Source organism: Carassius carassius, chromosome 46, assembly GCF_963082965.1.
Source record: "Carassius carassius chromosome 46, fCarCar2.1, whole genome shotgun sequence".
NCBI classification, from domain to species: domain Eukaryota; kingdom Metazoa; phylum Chordata; class Actinopteri; order Cypriniformes; family Cyprinidae; genus Carassius; species Carassius carassius.
The window spans coordinates 9,563,932-9,582,611 of record NC_081800.1 but is presented as its reverse complement, the minus strand read 5'-3'; the positions used below and the strand labels follow the sequence as shown (position 1 = coordinate 9,582,611).

General features: G+C 39.0%; 1 protein-coding gene across 1 annotated transcript in view; it reads right to left on the bottom strand.

The window, feature by feature from the left end:
* The window catches only part of LOC132129712 (protein SOGA1-like), a 46,744-nt gene that overhangs the window by 3,349 nt on the left and 24,715 nt on the right, over positions 1-18,680 (bottom strand). Inside the window, exons 4-12 of the mRNA XM_059541394.1 lie at positions 13,910-13,972; positions 11,952-13,265; positions 10,721-10,849; positions 9,327-9,452; positions 8,958-9,188; positions 6,487-6,633; positions 6,183-6,350; positions 1,440-1,700; positions 69-139 (exon numbers count right to left, since the gene is read on the bottom strand). Coding sequence (XP_059397377.1) covers positions 69-139; positions 1,440-1,700; positions 6,183-6,350; positions 6,487-6,633; positions 8,958-9,188; positions 9,327-9,452; positions 10,721-10,849; positions 11,952-13,265; positions 13,910-13,972 — 2,510 coding nt within the window. The remainder of the gene's footprint in view (positions 1-68; positions 140-1,439; positions 1,701-6,182; positions 6,351-6,486; positions 6,634-8,957; positions 9,189-9,326; positions 9,453-10,720; positions 10,850-11,951; positions 13,266-13,909; positions 13,973-18,680) is intronic.

The window sequence follows — 18,680 nt, the reverse complement described above, 5'->3', positions numbered from 1 at the left end:
GGGATTATCATAAACAATCACGTCTGACAAAACAAGGCACAACTGAGACTTTAATCAAGTCAGTTTACCTTTGCAGTCCTGAACCACTGGTGGCTGCATCTGCTGAGATTTCTTTTTCAGAAGTTTTATCATGAAGAGACTGAAAAAGAAATTATCTATTTTAGAGAAGTTTTAAAAAGTGGCATGCTGTAGTCATCCCTTCGCACAGTACTCCCATTCATTCATGTGGTATTACTGAGTCAGTATTCTCTTAAGGAAATGAGGTCATTCAAAACAGCTAGTTTCCTCTGTGGGGTAATGCTGGTGGTATGATTCACCACGTCTATGAAAATGACCTAAATTCTCTCAGTGAGACATGGTATCCAGGATGTCATTTAAAACAAAAAAATTAGAACACAGAGCTTGATTGTCACAATATGAAAGATGCAGGGAATGAGTGCAAGAAAGCGAAAAACTATATAGTCTCATCTCTTTTTTTCCAGTTTCATTACTTACAGTGTGGTTAGTACAGACACACTAACCACACTGTCTCAGGCTTCTTTCCAATTGGACTAAACACACTGTGCACAGCCACATGGATATGCAAAACCAGCAATTCCAGATAAGTGATGCAACATGCAGAGAGCCTGTCTGCAGGAGCTCTGCGGAAATGTTTAGAGATACTGTCATATCCACCCATTATGTGAGGGCAACCCTAAGTCAGTGAAGGAAGTGTGACATGATGAAATCCTCACAGACCCAAATAAAACAGAAGATTAAAAGGACAAAGATTTGGTAATACAAAACAAAGGTTCCAAGGCATTTTAATGCACTTGAAACTTTACCATAAATGTTAATGTTCATGTTCTTCTAAAACCATATGACTTTCTTCTGTGAAGAACAAAAAAGAAATTCTGCTACTGTACTTTGCGAAAAATATGTTCCAAGACTCGGAAAAATGTACAGAATTGTGTTTGAGTGTCCCCTGAAACTTGAAAGTGAAAAGCAGAGTCAGAATTTGTATTTTTGTGTTCCACAGAACACAGTAGGGGCCCTTTAATACACCCCGCGCAATGTGATGCAAGGCTCAGCGCAAGTGTGTTTGCTAGTTTCAGTCCGGCACCGTTTGCATTTTCCTGTCCAGCGCCACGTCGTTTAATTAGCAAATGCATTTGCGCTCATTTGTGCGCCCATGGGCGTGCTGGTCTAAAAAAGGCGCATTGCTATTTTAAGCAGCTGAAAATAGACTGCGCCATAGACCAACTCAAACCTGCGCCAACCGTTTTTCCCTCGTTAAAATAGCAAAAGAGTGCACCAGTGCCGTGCGCTTTACACTTTGCGTTTAGATCGTTAAAATAGGGCCCTAGGTCATACAGGTTTGGAATGACATGAAGGTAAATAAACAATAACATTTACAATTTTGAGTGAACAAATCCTTTAAACCCCATATGACATTTGACCTGTGTGCCTTTGTTTTGGACATCTCGTAAACGCTGTTCCCATTGACTTCTTTCCTGGTTGAAGTGCTCCAGAAGCTCTAGCCTCTCTCGACTCCAGTTCTTCTCACTGATCTGCAACTGTTTGGTGAGGTCCATCACAGCAGCGTAAGAGTCCGCCAACAGGTGTTGATGCTCCTCCCTCTCCTTTTTTAGTGCCCCCTTGAGGTCTGGAGAATCCTTTTCACCCCCAGCCACAGATGCCTTTCCCATCTTACCCTCCAGCTGATAATAAAAATAAAGTACAAAATGAGAGGGTGAGATAAAAAAAGAACACTTGATGTTTTAAAAATTGGAAGAGTAACCACAGAAACAGCCCCATGGTACACAGTAAGCATTTGCAGTCAGATGCTGACAGCTGCTCCATCCAGACCACTTTATAGATATTTAGATATATACAGATATTTATTTCCCCCACACCATTAAATAAGAAGATAGAAATGCAATTAAAGACTTTGTTCAAAATGTAAATTTACTCACCCTCAGGCTACCCAACATGTGTATGAGTTAGTTTCTACATTGGAACAGATTCTAAGGAATTTAGCATTACAGCAATTGTTCCACCATTGTATCCTCTGCAGTCAGAATGAGAGTCCAAACAGCTGATAAAAACATCACAATAATCCACAATTCACATGACTCCAGTCTATCAATTATTGTTTTGTGAAGTGAAAAGATGTGTTTGTAAGAAACAAATCCATCATTAAGGCATTTTAATGTTCACTCTTGGCCAAATTATGAGTCCTTAATCCATGAGGGAAGTCATGGCCTAATGGTTAGAAATTTGGTCTCCTAACCCAAAGGTTGCGAGTTTGAGTCTCAGGCCGGCGGGAATTGTATTGAATGTACAGTGCTCTCTTCACCTTCAATACCATGACTGAGGTGTCCCTGAGCAAGGCATTGAACCCCCAACTGCTCCCCGGGTGCCGCAGCATAAATGGCTGCCCACTGCTCTGGGTGTGTGTTCACAGTGTGTGTGTGTGTTCACTGCTGTGTGTGTGCACTTTTTGATGGGTTAAATGCAAAGTATTGGTCACCATACTTGGCTGTATGTCACGTTACTTTTTTTTTTATAACACTTCCTCCATTTAAAAATGTCCATCCCCTGCTGGCCAGTTTAGAACTGTTTTCACCTATAACCTGTTTTCACTGGAGAAAGCAATAATAGCAGTAATATAGATGGAGAACTGTCTTGTAAATAAAGGTATTTTAGCCAGAAGCAAAAGTTTTAAGTTAAAAGGTGCTTTTATCTGCTGTTTGAACTCTTATTCTGATGGCACCCATTCTGATGAACAAACTCATCTAAAACTCCTCATCACCTAAGGGATTTTAGGGTGAGCTATTCTTTTAAATGTGCTTAAATGAATAAAAGCAATAATTACATTTATTTGCAGTCTATTCAATATACTACTTGGTATATTGAACACACCTCTGAACACACCTCTTTTTTAGACCAGCACGCCCATGGGTGCACAAATGAGCGCAAATGCATTTGCTAATTAAACGACGTGGCACTGGACAGGAAAATGCAAACGGTGCCGGACTGAAACTAGCAAACACACTTGCGCTGAGCCTTGCATCGCATTGCACGGGGTGTATTAAAGGGCCCCTACTGTGTTCTGTGGAACACAAAAATACAAATTCTGACTCTGCTTTTCGCTTTCAAGTTTCAGGGGACACTCAAACACAATTCTGTACATTTTTCCAAGTCTTGGAACATATTTTTCTCAAAGTAGCAGAATTTTTTTTTTTGTTCTCCACAGAAGAAAGTCGTATGGTTTTAGAAGAACGTTAACAGTAACATTTATGGTAAACAGAAGATTATTGTTCCAAGTAGTATAATGAATAAACTGCATGTTGTTTGCAGGCTCTATACATCATATTGGCAGTTTTACAACTGCTTCAATCACAGCTCAGCCAATTAGATTGTTGTGATATTTGGTTGTATTGTGTATTATGTTTCCAGAAATAGTAATTATGAAGCCAACCTACTCTTTATCCCCCATTTAAATTCCTTCTGCTCTTTCAATTGAAGCCACAGATCTTCAGAACTCATATATTTTGTGAGCTTACGTGAGTCAGGTTATTAAAACATGCAGCCTGCTGGGAACTCATCAGACAATCAGTGACTAGCTTCTCACGGTGATAATGCCTAATGAGTTTTGCTTTGGATGGCAATAAGAGGTTAATGGGCTGATGAGGTTTAGTAAAGAGGGTGAAATAGATTTGTTCCAGATACCTCCTCATAAACCGTAATAATTAAAGGAAAGAAGAATGATCCAGAAATGTTTTTATTTCTATTAGACTGCTGACGTGGCTTTGTGGATTGTGATTTATTTTAATCACTTTTGACTTACATCATGAATTATTAAAAGCAATGTACAGCACCAACAGAAGACTTTATAGCATTATGCTAACAACATTACTGGGGTGAATAAACCTGTCTTATTAATGCAGTGATAAATCATTTTCTGTGACAGGTTGTTATTAGTGCCATGGAGGTCACAACTAATACTAAAGCGTAAAATCCCACCTCTCCCATTCCTTGTATTATTGCATGACTTATTCTCTGAATAACAGTCTTAGAAAAACAAACGAAGTGCAGATAAAAAGGAGTAGTGGCAGGGAGGAAGGGAGCCCTGTAATATTGACCTATCAGAGCAGTAATGGTGAAAGCGGCAGTCTAGTATCATTAGGTTCTCTGGAGAGCATAGGGCTATTGCTTTTGGTGCAATCTATGGTATGTGTGCTTATTTTTTCTGCTGTAACCTTTTCAACAACAAAGGGAAAAGAGTGAGTATTTTAGCTAATCTAAACACAACTGATTGCATGCCCTGGCTCTCTATGCACTGATTAAAGCATCTACAAAGTAAACATACTTGACTTAAAGCTGCAGTGCAATTTCTGCTCCATTAGCAGCACCAAACAGATTAGCAAAAATATTGACTATCCAAATAGTTTTCTTAAACACTCCTCGTGTTCTACTGCATTTTTTTTTTTTTTTTTTTTTTTTAGAATAGTCTAAAATGCATGCACCACTGTATTATGATATATTTACTTATATTGCTATATTACCTGCTTTTTAGATATTTTTTTATTGTGTCAGCCATTGAAAACCCCATATTGGTTGACGACTATTTGTCAAGTGCCCCAGTGTTTATTGTAAAATCATACTGTGATTGGCTTACTTTTTATTGTCTCTGCACATTAAACTGGTATATGTATTTTAACACTGAAAGATGGCACAACAAAATGAAGTTTATTTGATAATCAATTAATCAACTTTATTTATAGTCATCTCTCAAAAAAAGATACATTTAAATTGCATATAAGGCCGTTTTGCTCCGTTACCTGTTTTAGCTCATCCACCAATACTGACAGTCAAAACTTGCCATTTCGCATATTCGGCCAAATTCATCGCATCGTTAATTTATTCCATATTTGTTTCTCATCTGTAGCCTTCTGTGTTTATCAGACAGATCCACAAACTGTGCCTAAGTTCTCTTCCTCTCACAGCTCATTAATTAAGCCATTAAGAAAACTTTAGTCATGAATGCCTCTCAGAGTAAATATATTAAACTCATCTTTCACCATCATGCTCAGAAACAAGCGTGTGAGCACACACACACACTCCCTCTCGGCCCCCTGTGAAATGCCACATTGCTGCTGATCCACTGCAGATGGCTTGCACAGCTCTCTTCTCAGACTACTGGTGCATGTCCTAACCAACACCAGTTCAAATAACAAAACTACAGGCCACATCCAGCATCTTTTCAGCCTGTGTGACAGCAAACTGAGCACAAAAAATGTATCTGGCTTCAGTGTTCAAAAGCTCTTCTGCCAGAGGTTTCCAGAATGAGTCTCCCAAGAGGAATTACTGTAATCTGTGTATGTTAAATCAATGACAATGGAGTTAAAACACCCAGTGAGATCAATGTTAAAGTAGTTACTTTACACCTACAGTGCAAAGTACATATAAAACGATTCACCTCTATGGACTCTTTCAGATTTTATTGTGTTACAAGCCACAATCTATTTAACAGAGAATTTCCCCACTCGACAAAGTACTCTGTAATGTATCCACAGAGCACTCTCTGAATCAAACATTTTATTAAGTTATTAAAAAAATAAGTAACAGAAAACTACTGTATGACTAATTATTCCTTCCACTGCTGTACATCTTTAATAGGCGCATCTCTAAAAGACATTACTAAGGCCGATGATACATGGGGCAACTTTCTGAGCAATTTTGTCGAGCAACTTTTTTTGAGCAATGTTTCATGGCCACTTTCCCATTAAGAAAGGGTAACAAAACTCTATATGGATACTTTAGATCAGTCGTCAGCCCTGGGTCTCACCTGATTGCCCTTTAACGGCAACATTAGCCAAAGTTGCCCGGCAACATTGCTCAAAAAGTTGCCCTGTGTATTATCAGCCTAACACTTTAGTTGTATTGATTACAACTGGCTATATCAGTTTTGGTCTCTCTCTACATACCATACGTTTTCCCTCCAATCTGATTAGGGTTTCAAATCAAAGCAGGGAACAAACTGTATTTTCAGGTAAAATGAAGACATCAATTATGGAAATGACAAGTTATAAATTCAGCCAGGCGAAGCTGAGGTCCAACATTTACTTCCTGCCCTAATAGTTTTAATTGTTTGACTACCGTAAGTTGCTTCTCATCTGGACTGTCCTCCGACTCACCTGAGTGATAATGCTCTTGAGTTCCAACCGTTCGACTTCCCATGATGCTTTAGCACGGGCAAACTGCTGCGTTAACTCCTGTGAACTCTGACGCTCCTCGCGCAGCTCAGCGCTCAGGTCCTGCAGCGCCACCTTCAGGTCCGAGACAGTACTTCCGAAAGCGCTAGGCTGCTGAGGGCAACAAGAGATGAAAATAGGTTACATTTGTGTAGCCTTGAAGACTTGACTATAAGGAAATCCAGATGTAAAGCATGTTAGTGTCCTGCAGAAGTTAGGTGTTCTGCCAGTCTCTGTTGTAACCCACCTGTAGGAAGCTTTTCTCTGCCAGGCTGTGCTCTTTGGGTGTAGTGTTGAGTGGCTGCTCCTCAGCAGCTGCCATCTTGTTGTCGCCATAGTGGGAAGACAGGCCATCTTCCTCAAGCAGGATATGGAGATCTTTGACACTGTTAACCTGGAAAAACATATCAGACTTAAATGGTATTTACAAAGTACACCAAGGCTGCATTTATTTGATTAAAATAAAAACTGTGATGCAAAGTTGAATTTTCAGCATCACTACTTGAGTCTTTCAGAAATCATTCATTATATGCTGATTTTGCGCTCAAGAGACATTTCTTATATTATTAATGTTGAAAATTGTTCTAATACAGGTGCTTCTCAATAAATTAGAATGTCGTGGAAAAATTCATTTATTTCAGTAATTCAACTCAAATTGTGAAACTTGTAGATTAAATAAATTCAGTGCACACAGACTGAAGTAGTTTAAGTCTTTGGTTCTTTTAATTGTGATGATTTTGGCTCTCATTTAACAAAAACCCATCAATTCACGATCTCATCAAATTAGAATACTTCATAAGACCAATAAAAAAAAAACATTTGGTAACACTTTAGAATAGGTAACACTTGTTAACTATTAACTATGACATTTCTCTCAATAAATTCTTCATTTGCTGCTAATTAATAGTTAGTAAGGTAGTTGTTAGGTTTAGGTATTGGGTAAGATTAGGGATGTAGAATAAGGTCAAGTAGAATAACATTAATATGTTCTTAATTAGCACTAATACATGGCTAATATTCTAGTAATATGCACGCTAATAAGCAACTAATAGGTGTTACCTATTCTAAAGTGTTACCAAACATTTTTAGTGAATTGTTGGCCTTCTGTAAAGTATGTTCATTTACTGTACATGTACTCAATACTTGATAGGGGCTCCTTTTGCTTTAATTACTGCCTCAATTCAGTGTGGCATGGAGGTGGTCAGTTTGTGGCACTGCTGAGGTGGTCTGGAAGCCCAAGTTTATTTGACAGTGGCCTTCAGCTCCTCTGTATTTTTGGTCTCTTGTTTCTCATTTTCCTCTTGACAATAGCCCACAGATTCTCTCTGGGGTTCAGGTCTGGTGAGTTTACTGGCCAGTCAAGCACACCAACACCATGGTCATTTAACCAACTTTTGGGTCTTTTGGCAGTGTGGGCAGGTGCCAAATCCTGCTGGAAAATGAAATCAGCATCTTCAAAAAGTTGGTCAGCAGAAGGAAGCATGAACTGCTCCAAAAATTCTTGGTAAACGGGTACAGTGATTTTGTTTTTCAAAAAAAATCATCTCAGACTGTGGAAACTTAACACTGGACTTCAAGCAACTTGGGCTATGAGCTTCTCCACCCTTCCTCCAGACTCTAGGAGCTTGGTTTCCAAATGAAATACAAAACTTGCTCTCATCTGAAAAGAGGACTTTGGACCACTGGGCAACAGTCCAGTTCTTCTTCTCCTTAGCCCAGGTAAGACGCCTCTGACGTTGTCTGTGGTTCAGCAAATTCCTCGACACGTCTGTGTGCGGTGGCTCTTGATGCCTTGACCCCAGCCTCAGTCCATTCCTTGTGAAGTTCACTTAAATTCTTGAATCCAGTTTGCTTGACAATCCTCATAAGGCTGTGGTTCTCTCGGTTTGTTGTGCATCTTTTTCTTCCACACTTTTTCCTTCCACTCAACTCTCTGTTAACATGCTTGGATACAGCACTCTGTGAACAGCCAGCTTCTTTGGCAATGAATGTTTGTTGCTTATTCTCCTTGTGAAGGGTGTCAATGATTGTCTTCTGGACAACTGTCAGATCAGCAGTCTTCCCCATGATTGTGTAGCTTGGTGAACCAAACTGAGAGACCATTTTGAAGGCTCAGGAAACCTTTGCAGGTGTTTTGTGCTGATTAGCTGATTGGCATGTCATCATATTCTAATTTGTTGAGATAGTGAATTGGTGGTTTTTTGTTAAATGAGAGCCAAAATCATCACAATTAAAAGAACCAAAGACTTAAACTACTTCAGTCTTGGTGCATTAAATTTATTTAATACACCGGTTTCACAATTTGACTTGAATTACTGAAATAAATGAACTTTTCCATGACATTCTAATTTGAGAAGCACCTGTATTAAGTGTTTCTGTGAAAAGCATGACAGATATTTTAGGATTTTTTAAATAATAGAAAGTTACGAAGAATAGCATTTAATTGAACGTTGAAACAGAAATCTCCTGTAACATATCTTTACTGTCATTTTTGATCAATTTTATTCACTAACCACCAAACGTAAATTAATTTTGCTATGCTGATTGCATTCAGACCTTGTGAGCATGTTTTGCACTGTTTCCTAATTTGCATAGTTCCTTCAGTGAATCAGGTGATAAAACAATGCAAACAGTCTGTGCAAATAAACCTGCGTTCAGCACAAACAAACAATTCCTACTGAATTCACCCTCAGCTGTTAAATAAAAAAGGCTCCATACCTCTAGGATATCCTTGCTCTCGGTGTCTAGTTTCTTGCCGAGTCTCCACTGTTTGAGGAGCCAGCGCAGCTTGAGGCTGATAAGGAGCAGGCTCTCTTTAAGCTGCTGTGACTCCTGCACCAGCAGGTTTCTCTCCTGACTCCATAGCTTCTGCTGCAGACGTGTCTGTAGACTCAGACTCTGCAGCTGGAAGTCTCGACGGAGGAGAGCCTTCTGATTCTCTTCCTGAAGCTAGAGAGAGAGAACGATAGAGAGACTTTAGGAGAATGATATCTGGATCAGATTTTAGGGTTAGGGTTAGGGTTTTGCTTTATTCGGATGTTCAGAGTTTGATCTAAATTAGTACAGCATCTATTAACATGTTTGCACCTGAGAGAGTTTATGTGTGTCATTGTGGCGCGCCTCTCTCTCTTGTGACAGCTCTTCCTGTGCTCCCTGAGCCTTCTCTCTCGCCTCAGACAACAGAGCGTGCAGCTCACCGACCTGCTCTGTCAGCTAGAGAACAGCATGAAAACAGAGAGAAGGGGAGAGAGAATGTAAGTAATTGGTAAAGGCTGTAGCTGCACAGTATTTGTAATAGAAGTTATCTGGAACAAATAGTAAAACTTGCTGCTTTGTAAATGTCAAAATGTTTCTGTGCTACAATGCCAAAATAATCTGTCTGATGATCAAGACATCAAGTTTGCAGAGAACACAGTCTGTTTTATTTGTCTATCTGTAAGACCATGGATTAGAACGCAACCCACAGTCCTAGGTTTTTTTTTTTTTTGGTTTTTTTTTTTGCATGCTTAGTCTGTTTCTACTCTAGCAACATCAGTCCAACATTGAATGAGACCTCCCTAAATTTCAAAACATGAGACCCTGAGCTTGATTACAAGATCACAGTTTTTTTGTGAAAACCACATTTGCTAGTAAGTGGATACGGTGGGTGATAAATTGTTTGGGTGAAAACTGTTGATGGCTGGAGGTTTTGCTGGAATGCTTCAAGGGCGTTTGGCACAGCGTGTGGGACACCAAATTACATAATGCCTTCTTTCATGATTTAAAGCTTGGCATAATGGACTACTTTTAATCATGATGTCAATCCTTTAAACTGTCTTTAATTAAACAACTGATTTTTATGAAGTCTTGTACAAACATAACGGATCCAAACTGCACCAAATTTACCAGAAAGAAATAAAGTAGGCCTCAGGCTCATAAGGCAGTCTGTACAAACACATCAGTTTCTGTACTGAGGTAAATATAGTGTAATGTAAGAACATAGTGGAATTAGGGCAAAACTAAACCACCCTGGCAGTGATAACTACACTGCTCATATCTCTGCATGGGTGAACAAGTCTTGTTTTATTTATGAACACCATTGGTATTTTTATATTTTAACCACATAAATATTCTTCAGAGTCTATGAATGTCCCATTTAATAGACTTTGCAGTCATTACTTAAACCATAATTTCCCAATTCTCTATGAACCTTGTATTGACCATAGCCTTCATTGTAGCTTCTGAGATTTTGAAATTTACCAATCGTCAGCTGAAAGAACTAAGAGCACCACTGATTCTATCAATGAGATTTTTGAACTTCTTGTTGTGCATTCTAGGTATGCCTTATGCATGATGGATGCACAACATGCTGGCTCAGATTTTGTCCAAAAACAGTCTAGGCAAGCAGTTCACTGGGTTTTGGAACAGAGCCATTATGCATTCAATTGTAAGACACAAGCAAAAGTGAAATGGTTTTGTGTGTACATGTTTTAGTGCCTTACCAGATCCGAGTTTGTTTCCTTTAAGTCATATACATCAACTTTGTTGCTGTCTTTGTGGCTGTTGCTCTCCTCCTCTGCCTTGCATGGGTGAACTTTGACCTCACAGTCTGGCAGGTCTCTAGAGTCAGGCTGTTGCATGCATGTATGGGCAAGTTAATGAAGAAAAAAAAACAATAAAAGATGAGCATGATAGAAGACAGACAAGATCAAGAGAATTACGATGAAGGAATTAAAAAGGTGATGTGTAATGTGGGTAAAAAAATAGATTTATTTACATATTTAAACAAAATGACAAATGAAACACAGAAAAAAAGTCATAATGATACCCATAAAACATCACCAGAAAATAAAACATCACAAGACAATGAAAAGTATGCAAAGAAAAAACAGTTTGGTCATTGTGGTATAAGACAAAATGGCAAAAAGAAACAAAATGACAAGGAGTGAAAGCATCATCTTTGGTTTGAGGAGGAGGAAACAAGAAATTGGGTAGAGGGAAATGAAGGAATCATAAAGAGAGGGAGAAGAAGAAGAAAAACAAAGGAAGAAATGTAGCAGCAACCACAGGTCATGGTGCCCATGCAGTGAGGAAAAAGAGAGAGTGGAGGAGAAAGGGAAGAGTCTGGATTGGATCTCAAGAGTTGGGCCTCTAATGGAGCCTAAATGAATGCCTGTTCAAACTTTACGGACCCTACTGACTTTCATTAGATGAACAAAAACAGTTGAAACAGTATCTTCTTTTATGTTCCACAGATGAAAGAAACTCAAACAAGTTTTGCATGACATGAGGGTAAGTGAATGATGACTGAATTCAATTTGTTAGGTGACCTGTTCTCAACTTATTTTGAAATATCTATGAATATAAAATAATGATTTTACACTTATTTGCTAACATGCATGGATCGGCTTGCTTATTATGTTTGCTTTAATAGTCAGGCCCAATATGTATTGGAAATAGCAACAACAAACCTATACTATTGGGTCTCATCTGCGATATCTACTCCATTAGAGGCTTAAATGCTATCCACTATGAGGCCTTATAACACGGTACAAGCATGCATTGTTTTAGTGGTCAGCAAACCTTTCTAAAGGAAAGGGTAGTGTAAATACAACTTAATGATCTAGCAAAGCAACAAAAAGAAAAATTGCTGATAAAAACAGACAAAACTCCATGCAAAAAAGGGAGAACAAAGATGAAAGGGAATATTTGACTAAGAGATTGTGTGCATACCTTCTGTTGGTTCATATTCTGGTTGAAATGAGCATCTGCAGGGCATGAGCAATTTGCTGCAGGGTTTTCTGCCTCAGACAGCAGGGGCATCAGGGACAGCCCTTCTACATGCTCCCTTTCTGAGGGCTGACCCAGGGCATCGACCCTCTCACTGAGCGCTTGTAGCTGAGCCTGGAGGGACTTCAGTCTGCCATGCAGAACCTCCACCAGGGGCAGCATGGAGCTTTGGGTCTGGCTTCTATCCAGTAGAACTGGTTCCGCAGACTCATTTGTCATAATCTTATGAGAGACAGTGTCTGTTGAGATACAGGAGGGGTCGGGTGACGTCAGAAGCTGAATGGCTGAGGTTACAAGTTGTGCCTGGTCGCGGATAGCAAAAAGGTATTTTATGCTGAGGCACTGAGCAGTATGAATGTGACTTGTTCCTGAAACTTTCAGATTCTTCTCCTCCATAATATCATTCTGCTCATCACCAACTGGACCTTCGCGGTGCGCCTGGATGGGGACGCACTCAGCCGAGTCCCCTGCTTCAGCATCGGTCTCCAGCGCTGGACATGTGGAGCCCTGGTTGGAAGCCAAGTCGCATCGTTGAAGGTTGGACAGTAGCACACGGTTCTCGTACTGGAGCTTTTTTACTTTGCTGTTCAGCTCTGTGATCTGAAGCCTGGCAGCAAGTAGTTCTTTATGGCTGGCTTCATTTAGACCAGATCCTTCATCTTCAGAAGCACCAGGAATGATCGTGGGTGAAGTGATGGCTGTGGATGATGACAGCTCTATCTCGGTGACAGTGGGAAGCTCAGACTTGTAGTGGTTGAGCTCGTTCATCAAGAGCTTGTTCTGCTCTTCCATTTCTATCAGGGAGCGCCGCAGCAGATCTGCCTCTTCTTCCACAAACTGTAGGTGGCGCTGTAGCTCCATCACATTTTCAGATGTGGAAAGCAACAGATGACTTCCGACTCCACCCATGATGCTAACTCCACCTGGGGAATCTTGGATCTTCATGTCGTCCATTTCGGCACGAAGGCCGCGATTCTCCACCTCCAACTCTACGATCCGTCGGCTTAGAAGGTTTGCCTCCTCTTCCACGAGTTTCAGGTGAACTTTGACCTCAGCCTCTCTGGTGTGAGGAGAATCGGCAACCTCTTCTACAGTAAGTGAAGCATCAACCTCTCCATACAGAGAACAATACTTTGCCAGTTCCTCCCTCATGGCCTCGTTGTCTTTCACCATCTTTGTGAGCTTCTTGCACATTAGAGCTGACTCCTCCTTGGCGAAGTGAAGCTGGCACTTTAGGTCTGAACTGTCCTCTTGAGGCTGGAGATGAACATTTGCAGAGACCAAACATCTATTAGACACTACAACATTAAACAATACGCTGTCCCTTTATACCCCTTTTCCACCACCACAGTGCTGTTTTCGGAGCTAGTGGCCTTGCTCCACACAGTTCTTGAATGGAAAATCTGGCTCTGCACAAGCTTTTTAAACTTGCTGATCTTGAACTAGGTTTCAAAATTTTCAAAACACTTGTTTGACTGACTCACCAAAAATTGCCCAATGTTACACATGTTTGTCATGCTACACAACTACTCCAGTCTATTTTATCCATTTGATTAAATTATCTAAATTTTCTGAAGATGTTTAAATGTTCTCAAAACTCAAAAAAGTTGACGTCAATGGCTGTGATGCCTCATGTTTTTGTAGGTTATGTATTGACAGATATGTTGTGGTTCAATTCTTAAGTTCCGGTAGGAGAGATTATGAAGGAGTTTTATGGATACCTCTATAGGATCCCATATAGGATTACAATAACAATGAAAGTTTTAAATTGATAACACCCACTTCTAAAAGTACAGTCTGCTATAAATGCTTTACTTTACCAGTCCTCTTTCAGATCATAATAATATCACAACTGAAGCAAACTAAGACATCAAATTTATTGTAGTATTAGAGTGTATTACCTGAGGCGATGCTTTTTTATCAGGTTTGTTGTTTGGTCTGGCACCTCTCTTCTTCAAAGAGTTCTAGAGGGAAAAGATGATAAATTAATTTAAAATGTGTAAAGACATGAATGAGTAAATCTTGTTATCCTCCCCTCCCCACTGCATATCCACTCTGATATCACACCATCACTTCTGTCACTCTCTTTGTGATATTTTCACTCATAAATCATAATTTGGCAGCAAACCAGCATGGAATTAAACTGATACACATCCCAGCGTGAGGTATTTCATTGTTTCCATGAAATGAAAAAATTATTCAATATTCTTGAGCGCAACCTCTTGTATATTATTGCAAAAATCAAACAGGATAACTTCTAGTGTAATTTTTCCCTAAATCATGTAATTGCACCAATGTTTGTCTTCAGAAAAACAGGATTGGGTGCCTTATGTGTGCTGACAGAATGGCACAGGTTAATGGCAACGCACTTTTTAATGGCACTAAACTATTAAAACCAATAGATTTGTGCTTAAAGAAAATGAAAGCATTGACATAACAGTGTATCGAGCATTTTTTGCCACTGTTTATTTTAATTTAATGTGGTTTGCTGAGTCTGTGGTAAAGAAGTCTGAACATAATGAGATTATAGCACCGCTATTTATCCCACTGGCCTCATACACAAGGGCTGAACATGTAAAGGCTATACAGTGTGTATGTGAGGCTTGTACGGGAGGGTTGCAAGAAAAAAGCCACTCCTCGAGAAAGGCGACATGAAGACATGACTGAGCTTTGCCAAAATGCACCTTGAAGATTCTGAGGCAGCTGAGACTAAAACTGAATTATTTGGCCTCAACACCAAACGATATGTCTGGTGGACATCCAATACAGATCACCATCCAAATAACAGCATTCCTCCAGTAAAGCATGGAGGTAGTAATATATTGTTATGGGGGTGTTTCTCTGCAGCAGAGACTGGAGCACTTGTCAGGACAGAAGGAAAAATGGATGGGGCAAAATACCATCAAAATCTTGAGGAAAATCTGCTGCCCTCTGCCAGAAAGTTGTGATTAAGAAGAGGATTTGATGACCCAGTGACCCAAAGCACACAGCAAAACTGAACAGACATTGGTTAAAGAAGAAAAAAGTGAATGTCCTTGCATAGACTAGTCAGAGCCCAAACTTAAACCCCACTGAAAAACTGTGGAATAATTTGAAAGCCGCAGTCCATCAAATTGAACTGAACTTGAGCAGTTCTACAAGGAAGAGTGGGCAAATATAAAAAAAATGGTTCAACAAAATACTGACACAAGGGGGTGATCCTTTTTCCAACTCTGGGATTCTGTTTTTGCATTTTTTTTCTGACATGTTGGTGTTTTATCTTTTATGAGTAAATACAGCTGGATAAAACAAAAACTGTGTCCGTCTTCATTTCAGGCTGTAAAGCAACAAAATGTGATTATTTTAAAGAGGGGTGGTTCTTTTCTATACACTCTGTGGGATTTTCTTCTGTTTATGACTCCTCCAGCACAAACCCTCTCACAGTGACTCTAGTGACTGAGTGTTTCCTACTCTGGCGCTCCATGCAGTTATGATAAAATTCCAACCACTCACAAGGCTGATGCAATTCTGCCTTTCTAATGCAATAGAAGTGTGCTTCCCAAACAGAGTCTCTTTCTTTCACCATTTCATATATACAAATGTATATAGAGTAAAAATTGGCATTTGCAAGAAAATTTGTGGCAACATGAATATGGAATATTCCTCACATTAAGCAACCAACATGAAGATATGGGGAACAAAATCACAGTACAAGCAGTTTTACTTCCTGTCCTGTGTATAGGACACTAAAACACAATGTTATTCTTGGTAAGAGATATTAATGGTCTGTAAATTTTCTCAACTTAGTAGCACTGGCAGGCATGGCAAAACATTTTGGACAGGTTATGGACTAAACTTTTTTTTGTTTGTTTTTTTCATATGTTGGGAATAACAACAAAACAATAACCTGTTCAAAAACTGATCACTTCTGGTCGAAATTCTGCAACTACAAGTCAAGATGAAAATTAAGTATCAAGAGATCTTTTCTTTCACATTGTGACACATCTGAGTGTAACATTATTGAAAAATAAAAAGACTTGGCTCTGTGCATCGATTGCTTATTAGATGTTGAAACTGTGGGTGTTGCACTCACAAATCACAAGTTCTAAAAAATAAAAATAGAAACATAAATGAATTGTTAGCAATCCATAACATGCTTTTAGAAAAAGTGCATTTTCATTTCATGCCAACTTTAATAAGAAACATTATGGTAAATGTTTAATCATGTTAATCACTGCATAATGTAGTCTGTCATCTGATCACTGAATTCCCACCTGAATTTCAACAACATGTAACCTAATGCAGGTATGGAAATCTGAGAACAAGCACACACACACACACACATACACACACACACAGGCCTATTCAGCCATGGCCTAATCTTGTGCCTGCTTGATTTATTCTTATGAAACACTTATCATCCAACACTGGTTGTAAGGAATAAGTTGATGTCATGTTACAGTCGCATACATATATAATCATACTTCATTTCCTTTCATGAGAATAGAGGTGACAGAGAAAGCTGGGAGGAGAGACACATTGGTAAGTTGTTGATGGATTATCTATTTTGGGAATGAAAATAATTCCATGACCAACAGAAAATGCGAACTAAGGTGATGTTAGTATGGCTGCACAAATAATCAAAACCAATATCACAATATGACTCCAAATCATGGCTTTTTAGCGAAAGCTGTGATTATATTAAATATAAATGCTGCATGTTTTAGAGTGAAACACAGCACTGTGTTCATTTGCACGTGAGCAGCTCATGATCTGGTGTTTCAGATATCAGTCACTCAGTTCACAGTAAATATTGCTCTACACAAACTTATGACTAATAATAATTATTATTATTTTATAGTCATATTGATTTATAACCTAAATTTTGGGCCAAACTTTGCATCCACACAATAAAGCAAAAAGTGCATTATAAATCCCAATGACAAAAAAAAAAAATTTTTCTTCAATTGCTTATATTGCTTACACAGACTATCCCAAATTTGTAAGTAATATCAGCAACAGTTATTCTCTTTGTCTTGACTTTAAATATTTTGCAATTTTTGGATTAAAAATCAGGGTATCAGCTCAAATGTAAGCTGACCTGCACAAATAAAACTGATACCGTCTGAGTAGGGCAGTAGGGCAATGTCTATGGTTACATATTAAACTGTAAAATAACTGTAAAAAGCATGATTTACAGTTCAGATACAGGTTTTCACAAAAACAGTTTAATAAAAATAAAATTATAAACTTCACATTTCAGCCTTTAAACCATTTTTAACTAAATGGAATCATCAAAAGTATCAACAACAATTATCAATCAATTCTTAGCTAAATAAATAACAAATATATTTTACTTAATTGTTTCGATTTTTATAAATGCATTCAAAATCGTCTTGTCTATCCACCAGCTCACATTTACAACTCGTTGTGTTTGCAGTGTAAAAACATATAGGTTTTTACATAGGTTGATTTTCACATTGGTCTTAAAACAAACAAACAAAAAAAACAAGACAAGGGCTTAGAAATGTACATTCTGCCAGCAGGTGGCGCTTTTGGAATGGCAGAAATAAAGCGGTTTCCCCGGTAATGGCAGCACAGCACCAGACTTTGAAACATGCAGTGCTCATATTTATTCCATGAAATCATAGACTTCTTAAGTTTAATCATCACATTAAGCTGGTCTTTCCATCCCCAAATTTAAGACCTCATGAAATCATAATTAAGACCTTCTTGTACCATTTAAGACTTTTTATGGCCTTCAATTTGATGCAATTCAATTAAAGATTTTAATGACCCGCAAAAACTCTGAAAATGTAAAATAACTGAGCGCCACAACAAGCAAAACATCTTGTGACTACAATGCATTGTATCATGCAAAGTATTATACTACTGTGTGAAATGTTTATCATTGCAAATGCATTCTGATTCACATAAAAATTTGGCTGGTTCTGTCCAGTAGGATGGATGGAGTGCACACTCCACACCACTCCAAAAGCTGGATATAACCAGAAAGAGAGGCCGTGGTAAATCCATTTTCACTTTGTATGTTTTGTCTCAATTCCCAGACCACAGAGACATGAGTCCCCGACCGTTCCAGACCATAATGGGTCCCATGACAACGGCTTTTGTGAGCAGTTCCACTGTAGAGTTAAATGGAACAAATTGATGAATAAATGGGGGGAGGAAGTTGGGAGAGGGAAAACAGGAAATCACAACCTTTCAAATCTATTTGACATGACGAGGCCCCTCTCCTCCAGCACAAACAGGCAAAACAACTGCAGAAAATGACCATGCTTCTCCAGCTTTCTCTCTTACTAACTGCACTAAAACACAAGGGTGCTAAAAGCCAGATCATTAGCATAGCGTTTTTCATAAAGCAACCGAGAGCCTGCAGGTGCTGCGTGTTTCCCACACATATTCTGTCCCTCTTCACATGATTAGGAAATGAGATATCCTGTCGCTTTGATCCACAGCAACAGAATGTTCACAACAGTAGTATGGAAATGATAAACACTATGCCTTACACAAGTCGCTGTGAAAATTGTCTACAGCTGTCCCCAAATAGCCACAGGTCCACAGGTTTTCTGTCTACATTAACCTGAGGCAACTCAAGACCAGTATCCACTTTAACCTACTTCTGTTCATCCTTATAACCACATGCTGACATTTCAGTGAGATGGTCACAATTTT